We start from the raw sequence: 23,431 nt of genomic DNA, 5'->3' as shown, positions 1-23,431 counted from the left end.
ATGTAGTCAAATATTTATTTATTTTCCATGATTTCTTCTCACTTACATCTTAAGACATTCTTTCTTATCCCGAGGTCATAAAGACAACTTTTGATATTTTCTTCTAATTATAAGGTTTCATTGATAGCATGTAGGCTTTGAATCAACCTGGAGTTATCTATATAGTGTCTTTGTTATTCTTGAGAGAAAGAGAGAGAGAAATGCTGGCCAGAGAATATTAGCTAACCTGTATTGAGAAACCACAACAGTGACCACTGTTCTGAGAACTCTCTATGTATTAATTTATTCAATCCTCAAACAGCTCTATGAGGTAGGAGCAAATATTATTGCCATGGTACAGATAAAGAAACTGGATCTCAGAGCCAAAGGCTTCAGAACTGGCAAGTGGCAGAGGCAGATTTAAAGACAGGAAGTCTGACTTCAGAACCACGTTTACCTACTCTGCTAGGTGTATGAGTCAAGATAGGTGGGTTATGCTGCAGTAATACCAAAACCTTAGTTTTTAACAGAACAAAAGATTGTCTCTTCCTCATGCAAAGTGTAGTGGGTCTGGATGGCTCTCCAGAGAGCCGTCTTCCATGGAGGTGGCTCAGAATTCTGTGCCCATCTGCTGGCAACTTAATATCAACCTCTGCTTCTACAATCACCATGGTAAGTGAAAAGAGGGAACACAGAGACTCATGTAGTTGTTTTTAAAAGCTTCTGTGGGGAGTGACACATATCCCAACTCATATTTCATTGGCTAAAGCAAGTCACATGGCCAAGCCTTAGTTCAAGAGGCAGGGAAGTGTAATCTTCTTATGTGCCCAGAGTAGAGAAGTATCAGATACATCGGTGACAGCTATGGTGTCACCATGGCATGTGCTCATGTTTTAGCTCTGCCATTGACTAGCTGTGTGACTTTCAACAGGTCCCTTTACTTCTAATTTTAATATTTGGAAGATGGCAGCACTCATTTATTCAGTTGGTACCCATTATTTGTTGAGAGCCCAGTGTATGCCAGCTACTATGTGACCCTGCAAATGCAATAGTAAATGGGGTACAACTCCTGCCCTCAAACAGTTTGCAATTTAATCGTTATCTTACTGTTGATCTTCAGTTCTAAAATGTCAAGACTCAATTAAAAAGCAACCACAATAACAAAACCTCCAGAGCATTACATTCTAGAGACTCAGGCATTTTTCTAAGAGTTTCTTCCTTTTTGGGGGACGTGAATCCACCTGACAGCAGCGTTAACTCATTTACAGCAACAGATGCACATGCACATTACTTTCAAATTGCTAGTGCATGTACATACTGGCACACGTGGGGAAAATAAAGCAGACTTTGGATTATTCTCCCAGCTATTTTGAATTTAGTGAGCAGAACACTTCATAAAAAAACAGAAGAAAATCAATTTGATTGAGAAATACCTATGCAGATAACTTCGCTACATAATATACATTCTAGATATCAAAGTGGTTTTTATTACTTATGAATAAAGAAAATTACAAAACTAAAGATTTCAAAACCTTTTTGATTTGCAGCTAATTTTTCCCTAGAGGAATATTTATTGGTATAAAATGTAAGAAATATGAAGAAGTATATTTGTGAATATGCACAAAACTGGTTTGCCAATTTCTAAAAAAATCTCTTAGGACTTGAAGCAGGCTGCCAAATTCTAATTTACTAGCTGCCTGTAGTGAAAACACAGTTTTCATGAAAAATTTATAAGAATTTGAGGCATTGTCTTTAATCATGAGGCAACAGTTTAAGATTTGAATGAAATACACACAAAAATTCCATTCTACTTTGCATTGATGCAATTATGGCATTTCCTTTATTCTTAAAACTGCAAGTCTAATTCTTAAACCAAAGCCAAAAAAGTGATGCAATAGTTGGATGCATCTTCAGTGTCTTACAGGTCATTGTAAATAAATTTCTGATTAATCACATTCATTTGTTATCCTTCTTACAATCCCGCAGCACTTAAGAGATATTGAGTTAGTTTCACAATATAACAGTTTTTGATTAATTTGCTACTTGTTCATACTTTGAATTTATTTAACATTGGTATGCTTGTTCCTCATCTAATAGTAAAACAAGGACAGAGACCATGATTGTATCCTCTCAGAACCTCTGGTTTGCCCAGTAAGCCTCCAGTACTTATTCTGGGCTTTCTTAAAGGCAAAATGAGAGTAATCGAATCTTTGAGTATGGGAAGAGCTTAGATAAGCTGGTTATATTTACGAAGGAGAGGTCAATAACCATTCTCTATTTTCATTATATATATTCTCCCTGAGTGATCCAGTGTACTGCCATGACTTCAAGGGCTACCTTATGATTTCTAAATCCATGCCTCCCTTAATGGCCTTCTTCCAGAGGCCCACACAGGCATTTCAGATACCACCACCACCTGGTTATATATACAGATAACTCAGACTCAAAACATAAAAGCAATGCTTTATCTTCTTCCTCCACCTCAGTTTCCCTTGTGGTCCTTTTCTCAGGATGGTGCAATCATCCATTCAGCCATACAAAACACCTGGAGTCATCCTTAGTTCTTCCATTTTCCTTATTAAGAACCAAGTCCTGTTGGTTCTACTTCTTTAATAGCTCTTGAATCCATCCTCTCCCTAAAACTTCCAATTTTAGTTTTGACCTTCATGTCCTACCTAATTCTAGTAATAGCTTCCTAAGTGGTCTTCCTATTTCCAGCCAGGTTTCTTCAGATTGTTTTCTCCATACCCAGGCCTGTGAGTTTTCTCATCCAAATCTGATCATATCAGTATATGTACAATTCCTGTTTCACTCTATCTGGCGAATGGCTATAGTTCCACATTCTGGGCTTTTCCCACTATGGGTGTCTGCCCAGGAGGTCTCAGTCAATTGTGTCCTGAGATTGTTGCCCCTGTTTCCACACTCCTAAAATGTGTCTCAAGTCATACTTGCTTGTCTCAATAGAGCTCTTTCTCACCCTGACCATGCTCTCTCTCTTCTGTTCACCTTATTTCCATTTCCTTGCTTTGTGGCAATTGCAGAGGACAAGGGGAAGAGAAGTATGGAGGGAAGAAATAAAAAGCACTAAAGAACTGGAGCCCGGTTTCCTGATGCTCTTTTCCTTTTAATCCTAGAGTCCATGGTCTTCTTTTGTAAAATGTTTTCTATTCCATACCACTCTGCAGTTTTTGTGTGCCTCTGAGTGGAATGTGTTATGTCAGTCTGTGAGCCTCAAACAACACTATTGAGGATATGGCAAAGCTATTCCATAGTATTGCTGCCTTGGCATCCATTTTCTTTGGCCAAGTGGGCTGTAGGGGCCTTAAACTGACACTAATCCCCTCATGCACAATCATGCCCTAGAAAACAGCCTGCAGAGTCACAAACAAATACATACCCCTGATATGATGCCTCCAGTGGCTCTCATGATCAACAGTTTCCCCTGGTTCCTAGGGCCTTCTCCTGATATGCCTGCTAGATGGACTCTGGTGAGGCTTACAGAAACCTGCTTTTTGTTGAATTGACCAATCTGGCCTTATCCTGGGAACCCGAAAGCTCTCTATCTGTAGCTGCTATAAAGGCATGTGTCCCAGGTCCTGCCTCTTTCTCTGCCTGCACCTTGTCTTGACCTCCCCATGTAGCCCCTCAAGGTGTGCCATGTACTTCCCTCAGAACCTGTGAGTAATCAATTTCTCTATTTCAATTTCTCCTGTGGTCTGTTTTTGAACTGAGATTCACCATCTGGCACTTTGTGCTACATTTAACAAATGGTAATTTAACAGTCATAACAGGCAATGACCCTATCTACCAATATCGCTTTGTCCTTTCAAAGATTACCACATGAAAAATCATTAATTAATAATTGTTTTTTGATAATGATGAAAGAAGTTAAAGGAAGGAAGAAAAAAATGAAACTTTAGAAAAAGGCAAACTGTTTCAAGATAATCTTGAATGTTGGCTTAAAATAACATGTTCTAGGGGTGCTTGGTGGCTCAGTCAGTTAAGCGTCTGACTTTGGCTCAGGTAACAGTCTCACAGCTCATGAGTTTGAGCCCCATGTCAGGCTCTGTTCTGACAGCTCAGAGCCTGGAGCCTGCTTCAGATTCTGTGTCTCCCTCTCTTTCTCTGCCCCTCCCCCACTCGTGCTCTCTCGGTCTCTCTCAAAAATAAATAAACATTAAAAAAATTAAAATAATACATCCATTACAATTGTACCAGAAACCATAAGATACCTAGGAATAAACCTCACCAAAGAGATAAAAATTCTGTATGCTGAAAACTATAGAAATTGAAGAATACACAAAGAAAAGGAAAAACATTCCATGCCTATACTACCCAAAGCAATATATACATTCAATGCAATCTCTATCAAAATAACATTAGCATTCTTCACAGAGCTAGAACAAGTAATTCTAAAATTTGTATGGAACCCCGAAAGACACCAAATAGCCACAGTAATATTGAAAAAGAAAGCCAAAGCTGGAGGAATCACAGTTTCAGACTTAAAGGTGTAATACAAAGCTGTAAACATCAAGACAGTATGTTACTGGCACAAAAATAGACACATAGATCAATGAAACAGAATAGAGAACCCAGAAATGGACCCACAAATGAATGGCCAACTAGTCTTCAACAAAACAGGAACAATTATCCAATGAGAAAAAGACAGACTCTCCAGCAAATGGTGCTGGGAAAACTGGACAACAACATGCAGAAAAATGAAACTGGACCACTTTCTTACACCATACACAAAAATAAATTCAAAATGGATGAAAGACCTAAATGTGATACAGGAAACAATCAAAATCCTAGAGGGGAAAAGACGGAGCAACCTCTTTGACCTCAGCCACAGCAACTTCTCACTGGACATGTCTCCAGAGGCAAGAGAAATAAAAGCAAAAATGAACTATTGGGACTTCATCAAGATAAAAACCTTCTGTACAGCAAAGGAAACAATCAACTAAACTAAAAGGCAAACGATGAAATGGGAGAAGATATTTGCAAATGACATATAGGATAAAGGGTTAGTATCAAATGGGGCTCCTGTGTGGCTCAATTGGTTAAGCGCCTTACTTCTGCTCAGGTTAAGATCTTACGGTTTCTGAGTTTAAGTCCCATGTTGAGCTCTGTGCTGACAGTTCAGAGCCTGGAGCCTGCTTTGGATTCTCTGTCTGTCTCTCTGCCCTTCCCCTGCTCACACTCTGTCTCTCAAAAATAAATAAACATTAAATTTTTTTTTTAAAAAAGTTAGTATCCAAAATCTATTAGAACTTATCAAACTCAACACCCAAAAAATAATCCAGTGAAGAAATGGGCAGAAGACATAAATAGACACTTTCCAAAGAAGACATCCAGATGGCTAACAGACACATGAATGGAGGCTCAATATCATTCATCATCAGGGAACTACACATCAAAACCACAATGAAATATCATCTCACACCTGTCAGAATGTCTAAAATTAACAATTCAGGAAACAATAGATGTTGGTGAAAATGCAGAGAAAGGGGTACCCTTTTTTGCACTGTTGGTGGGAATGTAAATGGGTGCAGCCACTCTGGAATACAGTATGGAGATTCCTCAAAAAAATTAAAAATAGAACTACCCCATGACCCAGCAATTGCACTGCTAGGTATTTATCCAAAGGATACAAAAATGCTGATTTGAAAAGGCACATGCACCCCAATGTTTATAGCAGCACTATCAACAACAGCCAAAGTATGGAAAGAGTTCAAGTGTCCATTGACTAACAAATGGATAAAGAAGATGTGAGATATATATATATATATATGCAACAAGGTGTATTATGCTAAGTGAAATAAGTCAGAGAAACACAAATATCATATGATTTCACTCATATATGGAATTTAAGAAGCAAAACAGATGAACATAGGGGAAGGGAAGGAAAAATGAGATGAAAACAGAGAGGGAGGCAAACCATAAGAGACTTAAATACAGAGGACAAACAGGATTTCTGGAGGGGAGGTGGTTGGGGGACGAGCTAAATGGGTGATGGGCATTACGGAGGGCACTTGTTGGGATGAGCACTGGGTGTTATATGTAAGTGATGAATCACTGGGTTCTACTCCTAAAACCAATACTACACTATATGTTAGCTAATGTGAATTTAAATAAATCAAATTTGTTTATTAAAAATTTTTTTAAAAATAATGAAATAACATGTCCAAGGGAAGAAACATTTACCTTCTGCTGTGGAAATGTGGACTCCATCATGGCTGTTTCAAAGCTGTGAGCACCATCTGCCTGGGTCTTCTCCCACAGATCTCTGAGGAATTGTACAGAATGACTCTGTATAGACAGTGGCTCAGGAAACAGGCTCTGAAAGGCATTAATGAGAAAACCATAACATTATCTCTTACCTGAACAATAAAGTTTCTTTGATGACAAGGTACCATTTGGGCTTGGTTTGAACTTCAGCATGGTTTAAATTTAAATAAAACAACAAAGAAATCTATCTCGAAGATCAAACACATGATGCATTTTGGGCTTTTCATTTTTTAATAGAAGATTAAAATTATTGAATAGGACTCCAAGGCAGTTGATACTGATCTCTAAATTTGTCCAACCTTTGTAACATAGTGTTACCTTGATCATTTCCCAAACATGGTACTTAATTGGAAAATGGTTAATATAAATATTCATATTTGTTTGTTCAAAGATCTGATAATTATGGCATAAAATTAAAACTAAAGTACAAATATCAAGTCAGTTTATACAGAGTAGATCATGAAGGCTAGAAGTAAAATGACTAAAAGTTCATTATGCAACAGCTCAAACATGAACAGTATGAGTGGGTGGTGGGGGAAACAAAAACACTTTTTTGGGTGTTTTTTTGGGTGTTTAGGGGTGACTATTCCTAGATCTAATAGTCTAAGTTCTGAAAAATAAGATTATTTATGTAGAGAAAATCACCTTTCTCAACACCCAAAAAACAAATAATCCGGTGAGGAAATGGGCAAAAGACATGAATAGACACTTCTCCAAAGAAGACATCCAGATGGCCAACCAACACATGAAAAAATGCTCAATATCACTCATCATCAGGGAAATACAAATCAAAACCACAATGAGATACCACCTTACACCTATCAGAATGGCTAACATTAACAACGCAGGCAACAACAGATGTTGGCGAGGATGCGGAGAAAGAGGATCTCTTTTGCACTGCTGGTGGTAATTCAAACTGGTACAGCCACTCTGGAAAACAGTATGGAGGTTCCTCAAAAAATTAAAAATAGAACTACCATATGACCCAGCAATTGCATTACTAGGTATTTATCCAAGGGATACAGGTATGCTGTTTTGAAGGGGCACATGCACACCCCATGTTTATAGCAGCACTATCAGCAATAGCCAAAGTATGGAAAGAGCCCAAATGTCCATTGATGGATGAATGGATAAAGATGTGGTATGTACACACACACACACATACACACACACACACACACACACACACACACACACACACACACCAGAGTATTACTTGGCAGGCAAAAACAATGAAATCTTGCCATTTGCAACTACGCGGATGGAACTAGAGGGTATTATGTTAAGCGAAATTAGTCAGTCAGAGAAAGACAAACACATATAACCTCACTCATATGAGGACTTTAATACACAGAACAGATGAACACAAGGGAAGGGAAGCAAAAATAATATAAAAACAGGGAGGGGGACAAAACATAAGAAACACTTAAATATGGGGAACAGAGGGTTACTGGAGGGGTTGTGGGAGGGGGGATGGGCTAAATGGGTAAAGGGCACTAAGGAATCTAGTCCTGAAATCATTGTTGCACTATATGCTAAGTAACTTGGACATAAATTTTTAAAAAATCACATTTACATATATTTCATTTAAGTCAATGAAAACAAAGTTTTAAAGGAAGATTTAAGTTGTTTATATATTTACTAATCAATCGTGTTTAATACTCATTTAAACATTGTGTTGTGCTATCTATAAAGTGAGAAGTATTTTAATTCAAAGGAACAATTTTATAAAAACATAGAACATAATAAAGAGTATAAAATATTATTTACATACTTATAATACCATGTGTATTATCCTTTATATGTGAGGTCTGGTAAAATAATGGAATTGGTTTATAAAATTCGATTTTCTGTGTCAGTGATTGCCCAAGAATTAGCTTATGGGGATTTAGGTGGTCTGTGTGTACAAAGTTTCAATTTACTAAATGAAAACCAATAAGTTTTTCCCAGAAAAATGTAATTATTATCATCACCAAGATAAGCTGTTTTTTATACTGAGTGAAGAAAGGTGGAGGATCTCATACCCCAAATAAGTAGCTTACAGATTAAAAAAGTCTAAGAGCCCATAACAGATTAATTATACAACCCATAATGTGGACACATCTGGGAGTTTCTTAATTATTATCAGAAACTTACACAGCATATGATTTTTCACTTGAAGAAAAATAGGACCTGATTTAACTAATCACCATTCCAAAGAGGATCATTGAGATCGGAATCTGTGAAGTTGAGAATTCCATGAATGTGTTAAATTGACAGAGAAAAGAAAGAGTCTGACCCAGCATATAAGGCTAGTACTGGGTTTGTAATGATCAAGTCAAAGATTTGATTATTGTTTAATCACAAGTCAGGATTCACTCAGACTACCCAATAACAAGCATGTGGAAAAAGAAAGGAAATATAGTAAAATTAACAAAGAAGAAAAGCAGCATAAACTATAGATACTTTTGCGTGATTTTGCTTAAAGAGAAACATAAGAATCAGACTAAATCAATAAAACAAGACTGAAGGGGCAAAAATGAAATCAAGTTTTTGGTTTATTTTCTGAAAACTGACAACTAAGAAGAACAAAGCCAACAATGAAACCAAATACAAAATCACTGATGAAAACTATTTGAAAAATATAAGTAGAAGAATAATAAGGTCAGTTCAAGAAAAGGAAAAAAAATGCTGCTTTTTATATTCACATAAATTTGGTTCACATCAAACTGTGAGTTGTTCTCTATGAGATATCATTAAGCGTTTTTTTTTAAAGTCTTCATATAGGAAAAGATGGTATTCCTAAGGCATGTCTAATTTGTCTCTTAATTACTATAGTTCCATTTTATGATTACGATCTATTTAGCATTAAAATTCATTTTTCTTAGTAAGCTTTCATTTTCTTTATAAAGAAATGTAATTATCTGGTTGGTGACTTTGATAGGTGCTCTTATAGAAATATTTTATTTTATTTTATTTATCTTTTTAATATGAAATTTATTGTCAAATTGATTTCCATACAACACTCAGTGCTCATCCCAACAGGTACCCTCCTCAATGCCCATCACCCACTTTCCCCTCCCTCCCACCCCCATCAACCCTCAGTTTATTCTCAGTTTTTAAGAGTCTCTTATGGTTTGGCTCCTTCCCTCTCTAACTTTTTTTTTCCTTCCCCTCCCCCATGGTCTTCTGTTAAGTTTCTCAGGATCCACATAAGAGTGAAAACATATGGTATCTGTCTTTCTCTGTATGACTTATTTCACTTAGCATCACACTCTCCAGTTCCAGCCATGTTGCTACAAAAGGCCATATTTCATTCTTTCTCATTGCCAAGTAGTATTCCATTGTGTATATAAACCACAATTTCTTTACTATTTTATTTTTTTAAATTTATTTGAGAGAGAGACATTGCAGGGGAGGGGCAGAGAGAGAAAGGGAGAGAGAGAATCCCAAGTGGGTTCCATGCTCAGTGCAGAGCCTGATGCGGGGCTCAAACTCATGAACTTTGAGATCACGACCTGAGCCAAAATCAAGAGTTGGATGCTTAACCGATTGAGCCACACAGGCATGCCTTGCCTAATTTTTACCTATTTTTTAACATTCATGTTCTGTTTCACCCCTTCCTGCTCCTGCCTGCGACTCCACATTTCATTTTTTAACACATGTGCTACTAGGAAAAGACCACAGAGACCACTGAGTCAGGTGTCAGGTGTTCTGAGTTCTGCCTTTAATTTTCTTATCTGTAAAAATGATGTCTGATATTCCTTCTATTATTTATATTTTATAGTCTATATTTAAATTTTATGTGAAAGTTTAATATATTCAAGATAAGTATTTCCAAATATTCAAGAATCTCTTTTGATGCTAAAATGTTTGCATTAAGTTGTTCATTAAGTTGAAATATCCTCTTTATGTAATTTTACCTATATACATAACATCTATGGGGAAAGGTGGCATTCCCGTATCTTAATAATGTCAAAAAGGATATGTTGACACTAAAATTAATTGGAGATTGGAAGGCTGTGGAGAAATAAAGACAAACTCTACATAAAGAAAGCTATTCCTCCAAATAAGCTGTTTTTGTTATTGTGTAACAGAAGTATTTTCTCTTTTCTTCTTCCTTTTTAAACTAAGAATATTCATGATATTAATAGGTTTGGCCTCCTTGATGCTAATCCAAGGTCTTTTATAAAGAAACTATCCTAAAATATAGAAAACCCATGTTAAAAATTACTAATGAAATGTGTATGTGTTGCTGTTATTTACATCGAACTCTAGTCAAAGAAAAATTCAGTAAAAATGATTATAAACTCATACCCCACCAACTCACTATGGAGCCATGACAAGCATGGATATACATACCTGCTGAAAGAGGAACATGATCTGGATCCATGGCTGAGGCTCTTGGCTGATGAGAATAAAACTGGATTTACTGTAGAGGCAGTAATGACCCTTCAAGGAGCAGGTAAAGAACAACTTTGCTACACAACTTCTAACAGATTCTAGAAACAAATGTACATAGCATTAAACATGGATTCCTTCCAGAGTCACACTTTATACTTCAACATACAAACACCTTTAAAAATACATTCTTCAGTTTTCAGTCTTTGAACCAATAACTCCAAACAACTGTGTATTTGGGTGTGGATCCATTTCATGGAATGTAGATTTAACTAAAAGATGCTTTCAACAAGGTATATTCTTTCTATCCATCCTTCCCTTGTTTCAACTAATAATGCATGAGGAATCTCTAAGCAACTCACCTGGAAGAAAGAAAACCTCTTGCCAATAATAAGGGAGATACAGTGTTGTTTCCATCTGAATGGGCACTTTGAAATGATAATGTGGGAAGGATAAGAAAATGCATGGAGGAAACCCAGGCATTTTCTGGGCAGTGGATAGTATGACATGAACCAGTGACACTGTTCTCGTAGTTGTGCAGGGGCCACAAAGACAGCCCCCAGAATAACTCAGCTGGAGGTGTGGCTTCCTGTGAGCTGGCCTGGTCTGGTTAGAAAAGCTTATTTCATATTGAAGAGGTTCAGCAGGGAAACTTACTGAGATCTTCTTTTATGGATAAGAAAGCGGGGGGGGGGGGGGGGGGGGGAGGATGGTGGTGGTGCCATGGAGCAGAGGTGGCAAGAAGCCATTTAATTTTTACACCCTACAAGATGGGTGTTACTATTTTTATTTTAAAAATGAGGAAATTTAGTGCATTGGCATGTCAGCTTAGTGAACCACTGTGAATGACTTATTTACCACTATGATGTTGGCTTATGGCATGCAATAGATGCTTGATAGGGCATCTAGAAAGATGAATGATGCTCAGGGATCCAGAAAACCCCCTCAAGTCTACCCAATCTGGGGCAGAGCCAGGATTTGAACTCAGCTGAGCTGATGCCATGTTAGGATACTTCAGGCTCTTCTATACTGGGAATTTTTAAATCTATCATTTGATAATGCATAGGGTATTTATTCTTTCAGAGTTAAGCTGATATTTTAAATGAAATATTTTGAAAATCATTGGATTTTAGTATGTACTACTTTAAAAATGGAAATATGGGTTATAATTTATTAAAAGTTGATGGGGACCCTAATAACATGACAGTCAGTCCCCACCTAAGACAGTACCCTGGGGTTCCCTAGAAAATTGGGGAGGCTTATCTGTGCACCATAAGGGCTCAGTTGTGAAGGAATAACAGGTTTTTCAGAAAGAGTTTGGAAGAATTAAAGATGAACAGCCAATGACACATTAGAAGAGAAGGCATTAGAAATAAAATAGAGCCACAGGTCAATTTAGAAATATATACAGAGATCTTAATAGTTAACAACTTTCTGTGATTCTAAGACATTGGTATGGAAGAGGATGCTTTTGTGAGGTTAATTGCTTTAGGGAATTTTAAAAAATTGGGTTCAGTATCCAATAACCTTGTATAAAATCAGAAAGCATTTCTGCATTCTGTGGATGAATGGATCATGAGATGTAAAGAGTGACTGAAGGTTCAGTGGAAAAGACCAGGAGGCCCTGCATTGAGAAAGACAGTCCTCAGAGTATAGAATTAAGCACAATATTGGCCTAACATTGCCCTACCAGAAATTATTTGAAAATGGTAACTAAAAATATTTTAGTACAGATGTTCTGAAAAATTGAGTTTAATAAATACTAGAGAAGCAGGAAGCCAAGTATTCTATAAGAGTATACACACAAAAATGGTATTTGAAATAAATCTAGCTCTGATGTACATGCTGAGACAGCAATATGTTTTGCTTTGACAGAAGGTTTCAAAAGAGAACAAGTTCTTTTCTAAGAACTTATGCAGTAGCTTGACAGTCACAAGTTGGGCCTCAGGCCTCTGCCAAGAAAAAAAAGGTTTTGTCTTTTCTTTCCCTTAGATTCTCACTGTTAATTCATGTTTTCTTTTGCAGATGAACATTGATTAGATTTATTTTACTCACCCTGGGTCTACCAGCTTTCTATACACAAACCACAGGGGTCTCAGATCACAAAAATGGGCAAAGCAGTAGAAGAGAGGGGTTTGTATCTTAGAAGCAGATATGCTGGTTATGAAAATAAGCCAGTTCTGTGATATCTTCTGTTAATTCTTTCCATAACCTGATCTGTGGCAACACTTTTTTCCTCATTTTTTTCAGAGTTCCCTAACTTGGAAAATTTCTCCACAACACTAACATTTAGTTGTTGATTTTTTGCTGCAATTTTCTCCCTTATGTTCACTCTGTGGTATTGAATGGTAGGCATGCAGTGAATGATTGCTGGATGGATAATGAATGTCAGGCACTATGTGGAGAGCAAGAAGGACCAGGATGTTGACCCTGTTCTTAAGAAGCTTACAGCCAAATGGGAGAAACATCTATAAGTAAAACATAAATTGTTGTAAGTCCATGGGATAATGGAGGAACACATAATTCTGATTGCTCAGAGAAATGAGCAGCTGTTTTCATTGGGGAATAAGAGGCATCTTCACGGAAGAGGAAATATTTGGGGTCACTTTGAAAGATAACCAATATTTTGAACTTAGAAAAGGTTGGGAGGAGACCAGCATTTTAACGTTTATTTATTTTTGAGACAGAGAGAGACAGAGCATGAACAGGGGAGGGGCAGAAAGAGAGGGAGACACAGACTCAGAAACAGGCTCCAGACTCTGAGCCATCAGCCCAGAGCCCGACGCGGGGCTCAAACTCACGGACCGCGAGATCGTGACCTGAGTCGAAGCCGGACGCTCAACTGACTGAGCCACCCAGGCGCCCCGAGACAAGCATTTTAAATGAACGGAACATCCAGGAAAAAAATCACATAAGGCATGAAGTTTAAGGTAATTCCAGGTAGTGAGATAGTGTATCTGGGTCATTATGATAATTTTTCTTCTACATTTGATGTCAAAAGGGTTATTTATTTTTATAGAGTAAATGTTGAAGGCCATGCTTTGCTTAATATAGAATGCTTTGCATATTCCACCAAATCTGATTATTTCTTTCTTTTTGTAGATAACAGCTTATCTTTGTAAAAAATAAAGGATTTGCTGTGGTCTTTATAAATACTGAAGTTAACATGAACATCAATAATTGTATAATACAATGTATTATAAGTTGAAATGTTCAAAATATACATCACACACATGAAGAGATTTAAAGCTATGATACAAAATACAAGAGCATGTTTCAGTTCAAGATGGCAACATAAGAAAAAACTCTGAACTCACTTTCACCCTGGAACACACCACATTACACCTATTAATAGAACACTGAACAACTAAAATAGAAAGAATGGCAAGAAAACAGCAAGAGAGATGGAGACATCCCATGGTTTGAAAGATATACAGCCACACCTCCAGTCAGCCGACAAAAGTCACTAAGCACACACAGTCTGCCTAAAGAACACCATACACAAAATCACTTCTTCAACTTTAGAAGTAGTCATTTCATCTTATCCACAGAGACAAACAGAGAAAAGCAAGAAAACTGGGGAGACAGAGGAATATGCTCCAAAGAAAGAATAAGAAAAAAAAAAAAACTCAGAAAAAGAACTAAATGAAATAGAAATAAGCAATATGCCTGATAAAGAATTTAAAGTAATGATCACAAAGATACTCACTGGACTAGATAAAAGAATGGAAGAATGCAGAGACCTTCAATAAAGACAAAGAAAATATTAAAAAGAACCAATAAGAATTGAAGAATACAATAACTGAAACAAAAAACATACTAGAGGGAATCAACAATAGACAAGAAAATGCAGAAGACGTATCATTGATCTGGAAGACAGGGTAATAGAAAGCACGCAAGATGAATAGCAAAAAGAGAAAAGGATTTTTTAAAATGAGGATAATTAAGGGATCTCTCGGACAACATCAAGCCAAAAAACATTCACATTGTAGAAAAAAAAAAAAAGAGGTGTAGAAACTTATGTCAAGAAATAATAACTGAAAACTTCCCTAACCTAAGAAGAGAAATAGACATTGAAGTCCAAGAAACAGAGATTCCAAACAAGATGAACCCAAGTAAGTCTACGCCATAGCACATAATAATTAAAATGTCAAAGATTAAAGATAAACAGAGAATCATAAAAGCAGTGAGGGAGAAACAAAAAGTCACTTACAAGGGAAAAGCTTTAAGACTATAAACTAATTTTTAGCAGAAACTTTGCAAGCCAGAAGGAAGTGGCATGATATGTTCAAAGTGCTGAAAAGAAAAAAACCTACAACCAGAAATACTCTAACTGGTAAGGTTATCATTCAGATTTGAAGTTGAGATAAAGAGTTTCCCAGACAAACAAAAGATAAAGGAACTTATCACCATGAAACCAGCCTTATAAGAAATGTTAAAGGGATTTAAGTGGAAAAGAAATGGCCATAATTAGGCATAAGAAAAATATGAATAAAAAGATGTAAAATATGACTATTATATATATGTATACATACATATGTATATATAGTGGAGAAGAGAATTAAAAGGGAAAGAAAAGGAGAAAAAGAAAAAGAAAATCTTTAACACTCCCCTTATATCAATGGATAGATCATCCAGACAGAAAATCCATAAGGAAACATTTTTTTTAAATGTTTATTTATTTTTGAGAGAGCAAGTGAGCAAGGGAGGGGCAGAGAGTGAGGGAGACAGGGGATCCTCTGTGGGCTCTGCACTAATAGCAGAGAGCCTGATGTGGGGCTCAAACTCACGAACCATGAGTTCATGACTTGAGACGAAGTCAGACGCTTAACCAACTGACCCACCTAGGTGCCCCAGGAAATAATGTCTTTGAATGGCACATTGGACCAGATGGGCATAACAGATATGTACAGAACATCCCATCCAAAAACAACAGAATACACTTTTCAAGTGCACACGGACATTCTCCAGAACAGATCACATATTAGGCCATAAAACAAGACTCAATAAATCAAAGAGGATTGAAATCATACTGTGCATCTTTCCCAATCACAATGGTATGAAACTAGAAATACATCACAGGAACAAAACTGGAAAAAACACAAAGACGTGGAGACTAAACAACATGATAGTAAACCAATGGGTCAATGAAACAATCAAGGAAGAAAAAAAAAATAAATGGAGACAAATGAAAACACAAAGTTTCAAAATCTCAGAGACACAGTAAAAGCAGTCCTAAGAGAAAAGTATATAGCAATTCAGACCTACCTCAAGAAATAAGAAAAAAACCTCAATAAACAATCTAACCTTATGCCTAAGGGAACTAGAAAAAGAACAATGTGCAAGGTGAGTAGAAAAAAGGAAATAATAAAGATCAGAGTGGAAATGAATAATGTAGAGAGTTAAAAAAAAACAGTATGAAAAAATTAATGAAACCAAGAGCTGGTTATTTGAAAATATAAACCAAACTGACAAACCGTTAAGTAGACTTACCAAGAACAATGGATAAAGGACCCAAATAAATAAAATCAGAAATGAAAGAGGAGAAGTAACAACTGAGACCACAGAAATACAAAGGATTTCAAGAAAATATTATGAAAAATTGTATGCCAACAAACTGGACAACCTAGAAGTAGATACATTTCTAGAAACATAGAGTCTTCCAAAACTGAAGCAGGAAGAAACAGAAAATCTCACAGACTGATTATAAGTAATTAAATTGAACTGGTAATAAAGAAAAGTACCAAAAAATAAAATTCCAGCACTATATGGATTCACAGCTGAATTCTACTGGACATCTAAACAAGAGTTAATAGTTATTCTCCTCAAACTATTCCAAAAAATACAAGAGGAAAGAAAGATTCCAAATACATTCTGTAAGTCTAGCATTAATTACCCTGATATCAAAACCAGACAAAGATACCATCAAAAAAGAAAACTTCAGGCCAATACCCCTGATGAACATAAATTCAAAAATCTTCTACAAAATATTAGCAAATCATATATAATAATACATTAAAAAGACTGTTCACCACTATCAGGTGGGAATTATTCCTGGGATGCAAGATGGTTCAATAGTCACAAATCAATTAATGTCATACACATCAACAAAACAAAGGATAAAAATCATATGATCATTTCAATAGATGCTGAAAAAGCATTTCACAACATTGAACAACATTCATGATAAAAACTCAAAAAAATGGGGTTAGAGGAAACATACCTCAACATAATAAAGGCATGTATGGTAAACCCCAGCTAACATAATCCTCAGTGGTAAACAGCTGAGGGTTTATTTCGGGTTAGGAATAAGAAAAGGGTGTTCATTCTCACTACTTTTCTTCAACATATTACTGGAAGTCCTAGCCATAGTAATCAGACAAGAAAAAGAAATAAGAGGCATCCATATTGGTAAAGAAGAAGTAAAACTTTCACCATTTGCAGATGACATGATACTACATATAGAAAATCCTAAAGATTCCACCAAAAAACTATTAGAAATAGTACATAAATTCAGTGAAGTGGCAGGATACAAAATTAATACACAGAAATTGGTAGTGTTCTATACACTAACAATGAAGTCACAGAAAGAGAAATTTAAAAAGCAACACCATTTATAATTGTACCAAAAGAATAAATACCTAGGGGTATTCTTTCTGATGAAAGAAACTGAAGATGACACAAACATATGGAAAGATATTACATGCTCATGGATTGGAAGAATTAGTATTGTCAAGGTGTCCATATTACCTAAGCATCTACAGATTCAGTGTAATCCCTATCAAAATACCAATAGCATTTTTCACACAACTAGAACAAATAATACTCAGATTTGTATGGAGCCACAGAAGACCCTGAATAGTCAAAGCAATCTTGAGAAAGAACAAAGCTAGAGGTATCATAATTCCAGATTTCAAGATACACTGTAAGTATGTAGTAATCAAAACAGTATGGTACTGGCACAAATAATAGACACATAGATCAATAGAACAGAATAGAGAACCTAGAACTAAATTCACATTTATATGGACAATTAATCTATGACAAAGCAGAAAAGAATATCCAATTGGAAAAATGATAATCTCTTCAACAATTAGTGTTGGGGAAACTGGTCAGCTACATGCAAAAGAAACTTGACCACTTTCTTACACCATACACAAAAATAAATCAAAATGGATTAAAGACTTAAATGTGAGACCTGAAACCATAAAAATCTTAGAAGATGTGTGCAAAAATCCTCAACAATGTACTAACCAACCAGATCCAACACTACATTAAAAGAATTATTCACCACAACCAAGTGAGATTTATACCTGGGATGCAGGGCTGGTTGAATTTCTGCAAAACAATCAATGTGATGCATCACATCAATAAAAAAAAGGAAAAGAACCACATGATCCTCTTAATAGATGCAGAGAAAGCATTTGACAAAATACAGCATTCTTTCTTGATAAAACCCCTCAAGAAAGTAGGGATAGAAGGATCATATGTCAAGATCATAAAAGTCATATATGAAAGACCCACAGCTAGTATCATCCTCAATGGGGAAAAACGAGTTTTCCCCTAAGGTCAGGAACAAGACAGGGATGTCCACTCTCACCACTGTTATTCAATATAGTATTTGAAGTCCTAGCTTTAGCAACCAGACAACACAAAGGAATAAAAGGCATCCAAATCGACCAGGAGGAAGTCAAACTTCCACTCTTCACAGACGACATGATACTCTATATGGAAAACCCAAAGATTCCACAAAACCACTGCTATAACTGATCCATGAATTCAGCAAAATTGCAAGATATAAAATCAATACACAGAAACCAGCTGCATTTCTAGACACCAATAATGAAGTAACAGAAAGAGAAATCAAGGAATTGATCCCATTTACAATTGCACCAAAAACCATAAAATACCTAGGAATAAACCTAACCAAAGAGGTGAAAAATATATACACTGAAAACTATAGAAAGCTTCTGAAAGGAATTGAAAAAGACACACACACAAAGGAAAAATATTCCATGCTCCTGGGTTGGAAGAACAAATATTTAAAATATCAGTACTACCCAAAGCAATCTACATATCCAATGCAATCTCTATCAAAATAACACCAGCATTCTTCACAGAGCTAGAACAAATAATCCTAAAGTTTGTATGGAACCAGAAGAGACCCCATATAGTCAAAGCAATCCTGAAAAAGAAAGCCAAAGCTGGCATCACAATCCCTCAAGATGTATTACAAAGCTGTAATCATCAAGACAGTATGGCACTGGCACAAAAACAGACACTCAGATCAATGGAACAGAATAGAGAACCCAGAGATGAACCGACAAATATATGGCCAACTAATCCTTGACAGAGCAGGAAAGAATATCCAATGGAATAAAGAGTGTCTCTTCAGCAAATGGCACTGGGAAAACTGGACAGCAACATGCAGAAGAATGAACCTGGACCACTTTCTTACACCATACACAAAAATAAACTCAAAATGGATGAAAGGCCTAAATGTAAGACAGGAAGCCATCAAAATCCTAGAGAATAAAGCAGACAAAAACATCTTTGACCTTGGCTGCAGCAACTTCTTAGTCAACAAGTCTCTGGAGGCAAGGGAAACAAAAGCAAAAATGAACTATTGGGACCTCATCAAGATAAAAAGCTTCTGCATGGTGAAGAAACATTCAGCAAAACTGATTGGCAACCAACGGAATGGGAGAAGATATTTGCAAATGATATATCAGACAAAGAGTTAGAATCCAAAATCTATAAAGAACTCACCAAATCCCACACCCAAAAAACAAATAATCCGGTGAAGAAATGGGCAAAAGAACATGAATAGACACTTCTCCAAAGAAGATATCCAGATGGCCAACTGACACATGAAAAAATGCTCAATATCACTCATCATCAGGGAAATACAAACTAAAACCACAATGAGATACCACCTTACTCCAGTCAGAATGGCTAAAATTAACAACTCAGGTAATGACAGATGTTGGCGAGGATATGGAGAAAGAGGATCTCTTGTGCACTGCTTGTGGGAACGCAAACTGGTGCAGCCACTCGGGAAAACAGTATGGAGGTTCCTCAATATGGACCCAGCAATTGCACTACTAGGTATTTATCCAAGGAAACACAGGTGTGTTGTTTAGAAGGGACACATGCACCCCAATGTTTATAGCAGCACTATTGACAACAGCCAAAGTATGGAAAAAGCCCAAATGTCCCATGACAGATGAATGGATAAAGAAGATGTGGTATGTATATACAAGGGAGTATTATTCGGAATCCAAAAGAATGAAATCTTGCCATTTGTAACTACGTGGATGGAACTAGAGTGTATAATGCTAAGTGAAATTAGTGAATCAGAGAAAGACAAATATCATATGACTTCACTCATATGTGGAATTTAAGATACAAAACAGATGTACATAAGGGAAGGGAAGCAAAAATAATATAAAAACAAGGAAGAGACAAAACATAAAAGACTTAAATACGGAGAACAGGGGCGCCTGGGTGGCGCAGTCGGTTAAGCGTCCGACTTCAGCCAGGTCACGATCTCGCGGTCCGTGAGTTCGAGCCCCGCGTCAGGCTCTGGGCTGATGGCTCAGAGCCTGGAGCCTGTTTCCGATTCTGTGTCTCCCTCTCTCTCTACCCCTCCCCCGTTCATGCTGTGTCTCTCTCTGTCCCAGAAATAAATAAAAACGTTGAAAAAAAAATTAAAAAAAAAATACGGAGAACAAACTGAGGGTTGCTGGAGGGGTTGTGGGTGGAGGGGATGGGCTAAATGGGTAAGAGGCATTAAGGAAGACACTAGTTGGCATCAGCACTGTTGTTATGCATAGGGGGACGAATCACTGGAATATACTCCTGAAATCATTATTGCACTATATGTTAACTAACTTGGATGTAAATTTAAAAATAACTAAATCAATAAAATTTAAAAAAAAATAGAAGAGAACACAGGCAGTAATTTCTCTGACATTGGCCATAGCAACATTTTTCTAGATATATCTCCTAAGGCAAGGGAAACAAAAGCAAAAATAAATTATTGGGAGTATATCAAAATAAAAAGAAAACTTTTGCACAGCAAAACCATCAACAAAAAGATAACCTACTGAATGGGAGAAGATATTTGCAAATGATATATTCAATAAGCTGTTAATATCCAAAATATATAAAGAATTTGTACAACTCAACACTAAAAAAAAATCTGATTTTAAAGTGAGCAGAGAACTTGAATAGACATTTTTCCAAAGAAGATATACAAATGGCTAGCAGACACGTGAGCAGAGGTTCAACATCACTAATCATCAGGGAAATTCAAACCACAACCACAATAAGATATCACCTTACACAAGTTAAAATGGCTAAAATCAAAATTATAAGAAGTAACAAGTGTTGGCAAGGATGTGGAGGGAAAAAAAAAACCCTTGTGTGTGTTGGTAGAAATGTAAACCCCTATGTTTACTGCAGCATTATTTACAGTAGCCAAGACATGGAAGCAACCTGTGTCAATCAACAGACAAATGGATACAGAAAATGTGGTATGTATACACAATGGAATATTACACAGCCATAAGAAAAGATGAGATCTTGCCATTTGAGACAACATGGATGGGCCTAGAGAGTATTATCCTAAGTGAAATAAGCCACACTGAGAAAGACAAATACTGTATGATTCCACTCATAAATGGAATCTAAAAAAAAAAAGAATAAATCAACAAAAAGCAGAATCAGAACTACAAATACAGAGAACAAACTGATGGTTGCCAGACAAGAGGGGTGGGGGGGCTTGGGCAAAATAGGTGAGGGGGGGAGGGAGATATAGGCCTACAGTTATGGAATGAGGAAAGTCACAGGAATACAATGTAGAGAAGATGGAATACAGCCAATGATACTGTAACAGCGATGTCATGGGGCAAATGGTAGCTAAATTTGTCGTGAACATAGTATAATGTATAAACTTGTCAGATCACTAAGTTATACACCTGAAATGAATGTAACATTGTGTGTTGGCTATATTATGAGACTGAACTCAGGACCTGTGTCAGCTATATTAAAAACAACAACAACAACAACAACAACAACAACAACAACAACAACAAAACATTTGGTCTTTTTTTCAAAGTCTTTAGGAATCATTTGGAATTTTCTTTTTATCTCTTTTCTCCCTCAGTTCATACACCTTTATTCTTGCACTGCATTGTGCCATATTAACATTTTGTTAGTATTTTCAAACAAACTCTTATTTTAGAAAACTTAGATTTACAGAAAATTTATGAATAACTAATCGTTCCCATAAACTAAGCAACCAGTTTCTCTATTATTAACATCTTAAGTTAATATGGTATATTTATTACAAGTAATGAACTAATATGGATACATTGTTACAAACTTAAGTCGATAGTTTATTCAGAGTTCCTTTGTTTATACTTAGTGTCTTCTTTCTGTTCCAGGATCCCACCCATTCAAGATACTAGGTGACATTTATTCATTGTGTATCTCTAGGCTCCTCTTGGCTGTGGCAATTTCTCAGACTTTCCTTGTTTTTGATGACATTCACAGTTTTGAGAGTACTTTCGTTACATATTTTGTGGGATGTCCCTCAGATTGAGTTTGTCTGTTTCTCTCTCACAATTAGACTGAGATTTTGAGTTTTGGAGAGGAAGACCACAGAGATAAAGTGTTATTTTCATCATATCATGTCAAGAGTACATTTGCTGATCATGACATAACTATTGATGTTGACCTTGATCACCTGGCTGAGGTAGTGTTTACCAGGTTTGTCTACTATAAATGTACTCCTTTCCCCCCACTTTGCACACTATACTCTTTGAAAGGAAGTCATTATGTGTAGCTCACATTTAAGGTGTGGGAAGTCTGCTCCACCTCTTTGTGGTCAGAATAGCTACATAAATTATGTAGGATTCTGTACATATTTGTCTCTTCCTCCTGCAGTTATTTAATTGAAACGATTTAGTCAATTATTCTATCAGTGTGTACTTGTGGATATTTATTTTATAATTCAGGACTATTTTATTTATTTTATTGCTCTAATTGTTTCAGCTTTGGCCATTAGGAGCTCTTTCGTTGGCTTCTATGTTCATTTGAAGTGCTCCCACCATTGTGTGTGTGGTTTTGTTTTGTTTTGTCTTTGAGCACTTCCTTACTTTATAGCACTAAATAAAAGATACTCCAGGCTCATCATGATTGTTTCCTGCCCTGTTATAGAATCAGCTGTTTCTCCAAGGATTTCGGGTTCCTTTTATTGGAAAATGGTGTTAAAAACTAAGATCTGGGTATTAGGTATGTTTGTTGCTACTGGAGTGCCATTGCTCCTTGACCCTCTCAGCTGATAAAACAAGGAAATTATGTGTGTATAGTAACCCAGGTATGTGTACATGTCTCTACATGAACCTGGCTCTTGCTCTGTTAGTATCATCTGTCTACTATAGAAGGTAGAGTTCTCTCCCTCTCCTTTTCTTTCCCTTCCTTCCCTCCCACCTTCTTTCTTAAAAATCTTTGTATATTTAACATCTACTATAGTGCCTGGCATAGAGAGGCTCACTTCAAAACATCATAATGATACTTTATTACACTCTTTCTAGTTTCTTCTGGAACAATAAAGATAAAACCAGTAAAACAACCCCATGAACATGAGAAATCATAATAACAATACAATATTAATTTTCAGGCTGAAATTTTATCTCACTTTAAATGCTTCGCAATGTCATATCTAACATAAGAGATACAACTATTTGTCAATGTGAACATTCTTCCTCAGTTTAGC

The 23,431-nt window shown here is 36.4% G+C and overlaps 1 protein-coding gene across 9 annotated transcripts in view; it reads right to left on the bottom strand.

Annotated features, from left to right (window-relative positions):
• VEPH1 (ventricular zone expressed PH domain containing 1) overlaps positions 1 to 23,431 on the bottom strand; it is a 254,768-nt gene that overhangs the window by 58,553 nt on the left and 172,784 nt on the right. For 8 of the 9 annotated variants that reach the window (XR_006718588.1, XM_045503154.1, XM_045503157.1 and 5 more), the window contains 2 exons: positions 10,609 to 10,748; positions 6,184 to 6,318 (listed from right to left, as the gene is read on the bottom strand). Coding sequence is in view for 7 of the 9 variants with exons in the window: in XM_045503154.1 (XP_045359110.1) it covers positions 6,184 to 6,318; positions 10,609 to 10,748 (275 nt within the window). In the remaining 2 variants the exon portion in view is untranslated. Of the gene's footprint in view, positions 1 to 6,183; positions 6,319 to 10,608; positions 10,749 to 23,431 lie in introns of those variants that run through there. The other variant, XR_006718589.1, reaches the window with a different exon arrangement.

The sequence above is a fragment of the Leopardus geoffroyi genome, chromosome C2 (genome assembly GCF_018350155.1).
Source record: "Leopardus geoffroyi isolate Oge1 chromosome C2, O.geoffroyi_Oge1_pat1.0, whole genome shotgun sequence".
Taxonomy (NCBI): domain Eukaryota; kingdom Metazoa; phylum Chordata; class Mammalia; order Carnivora; family Felidae; genus Leopardus; species Leopardus geoffroyi.
This window is presented reverse-complemented; position numbering and strand designations above follow the sequence as displayed.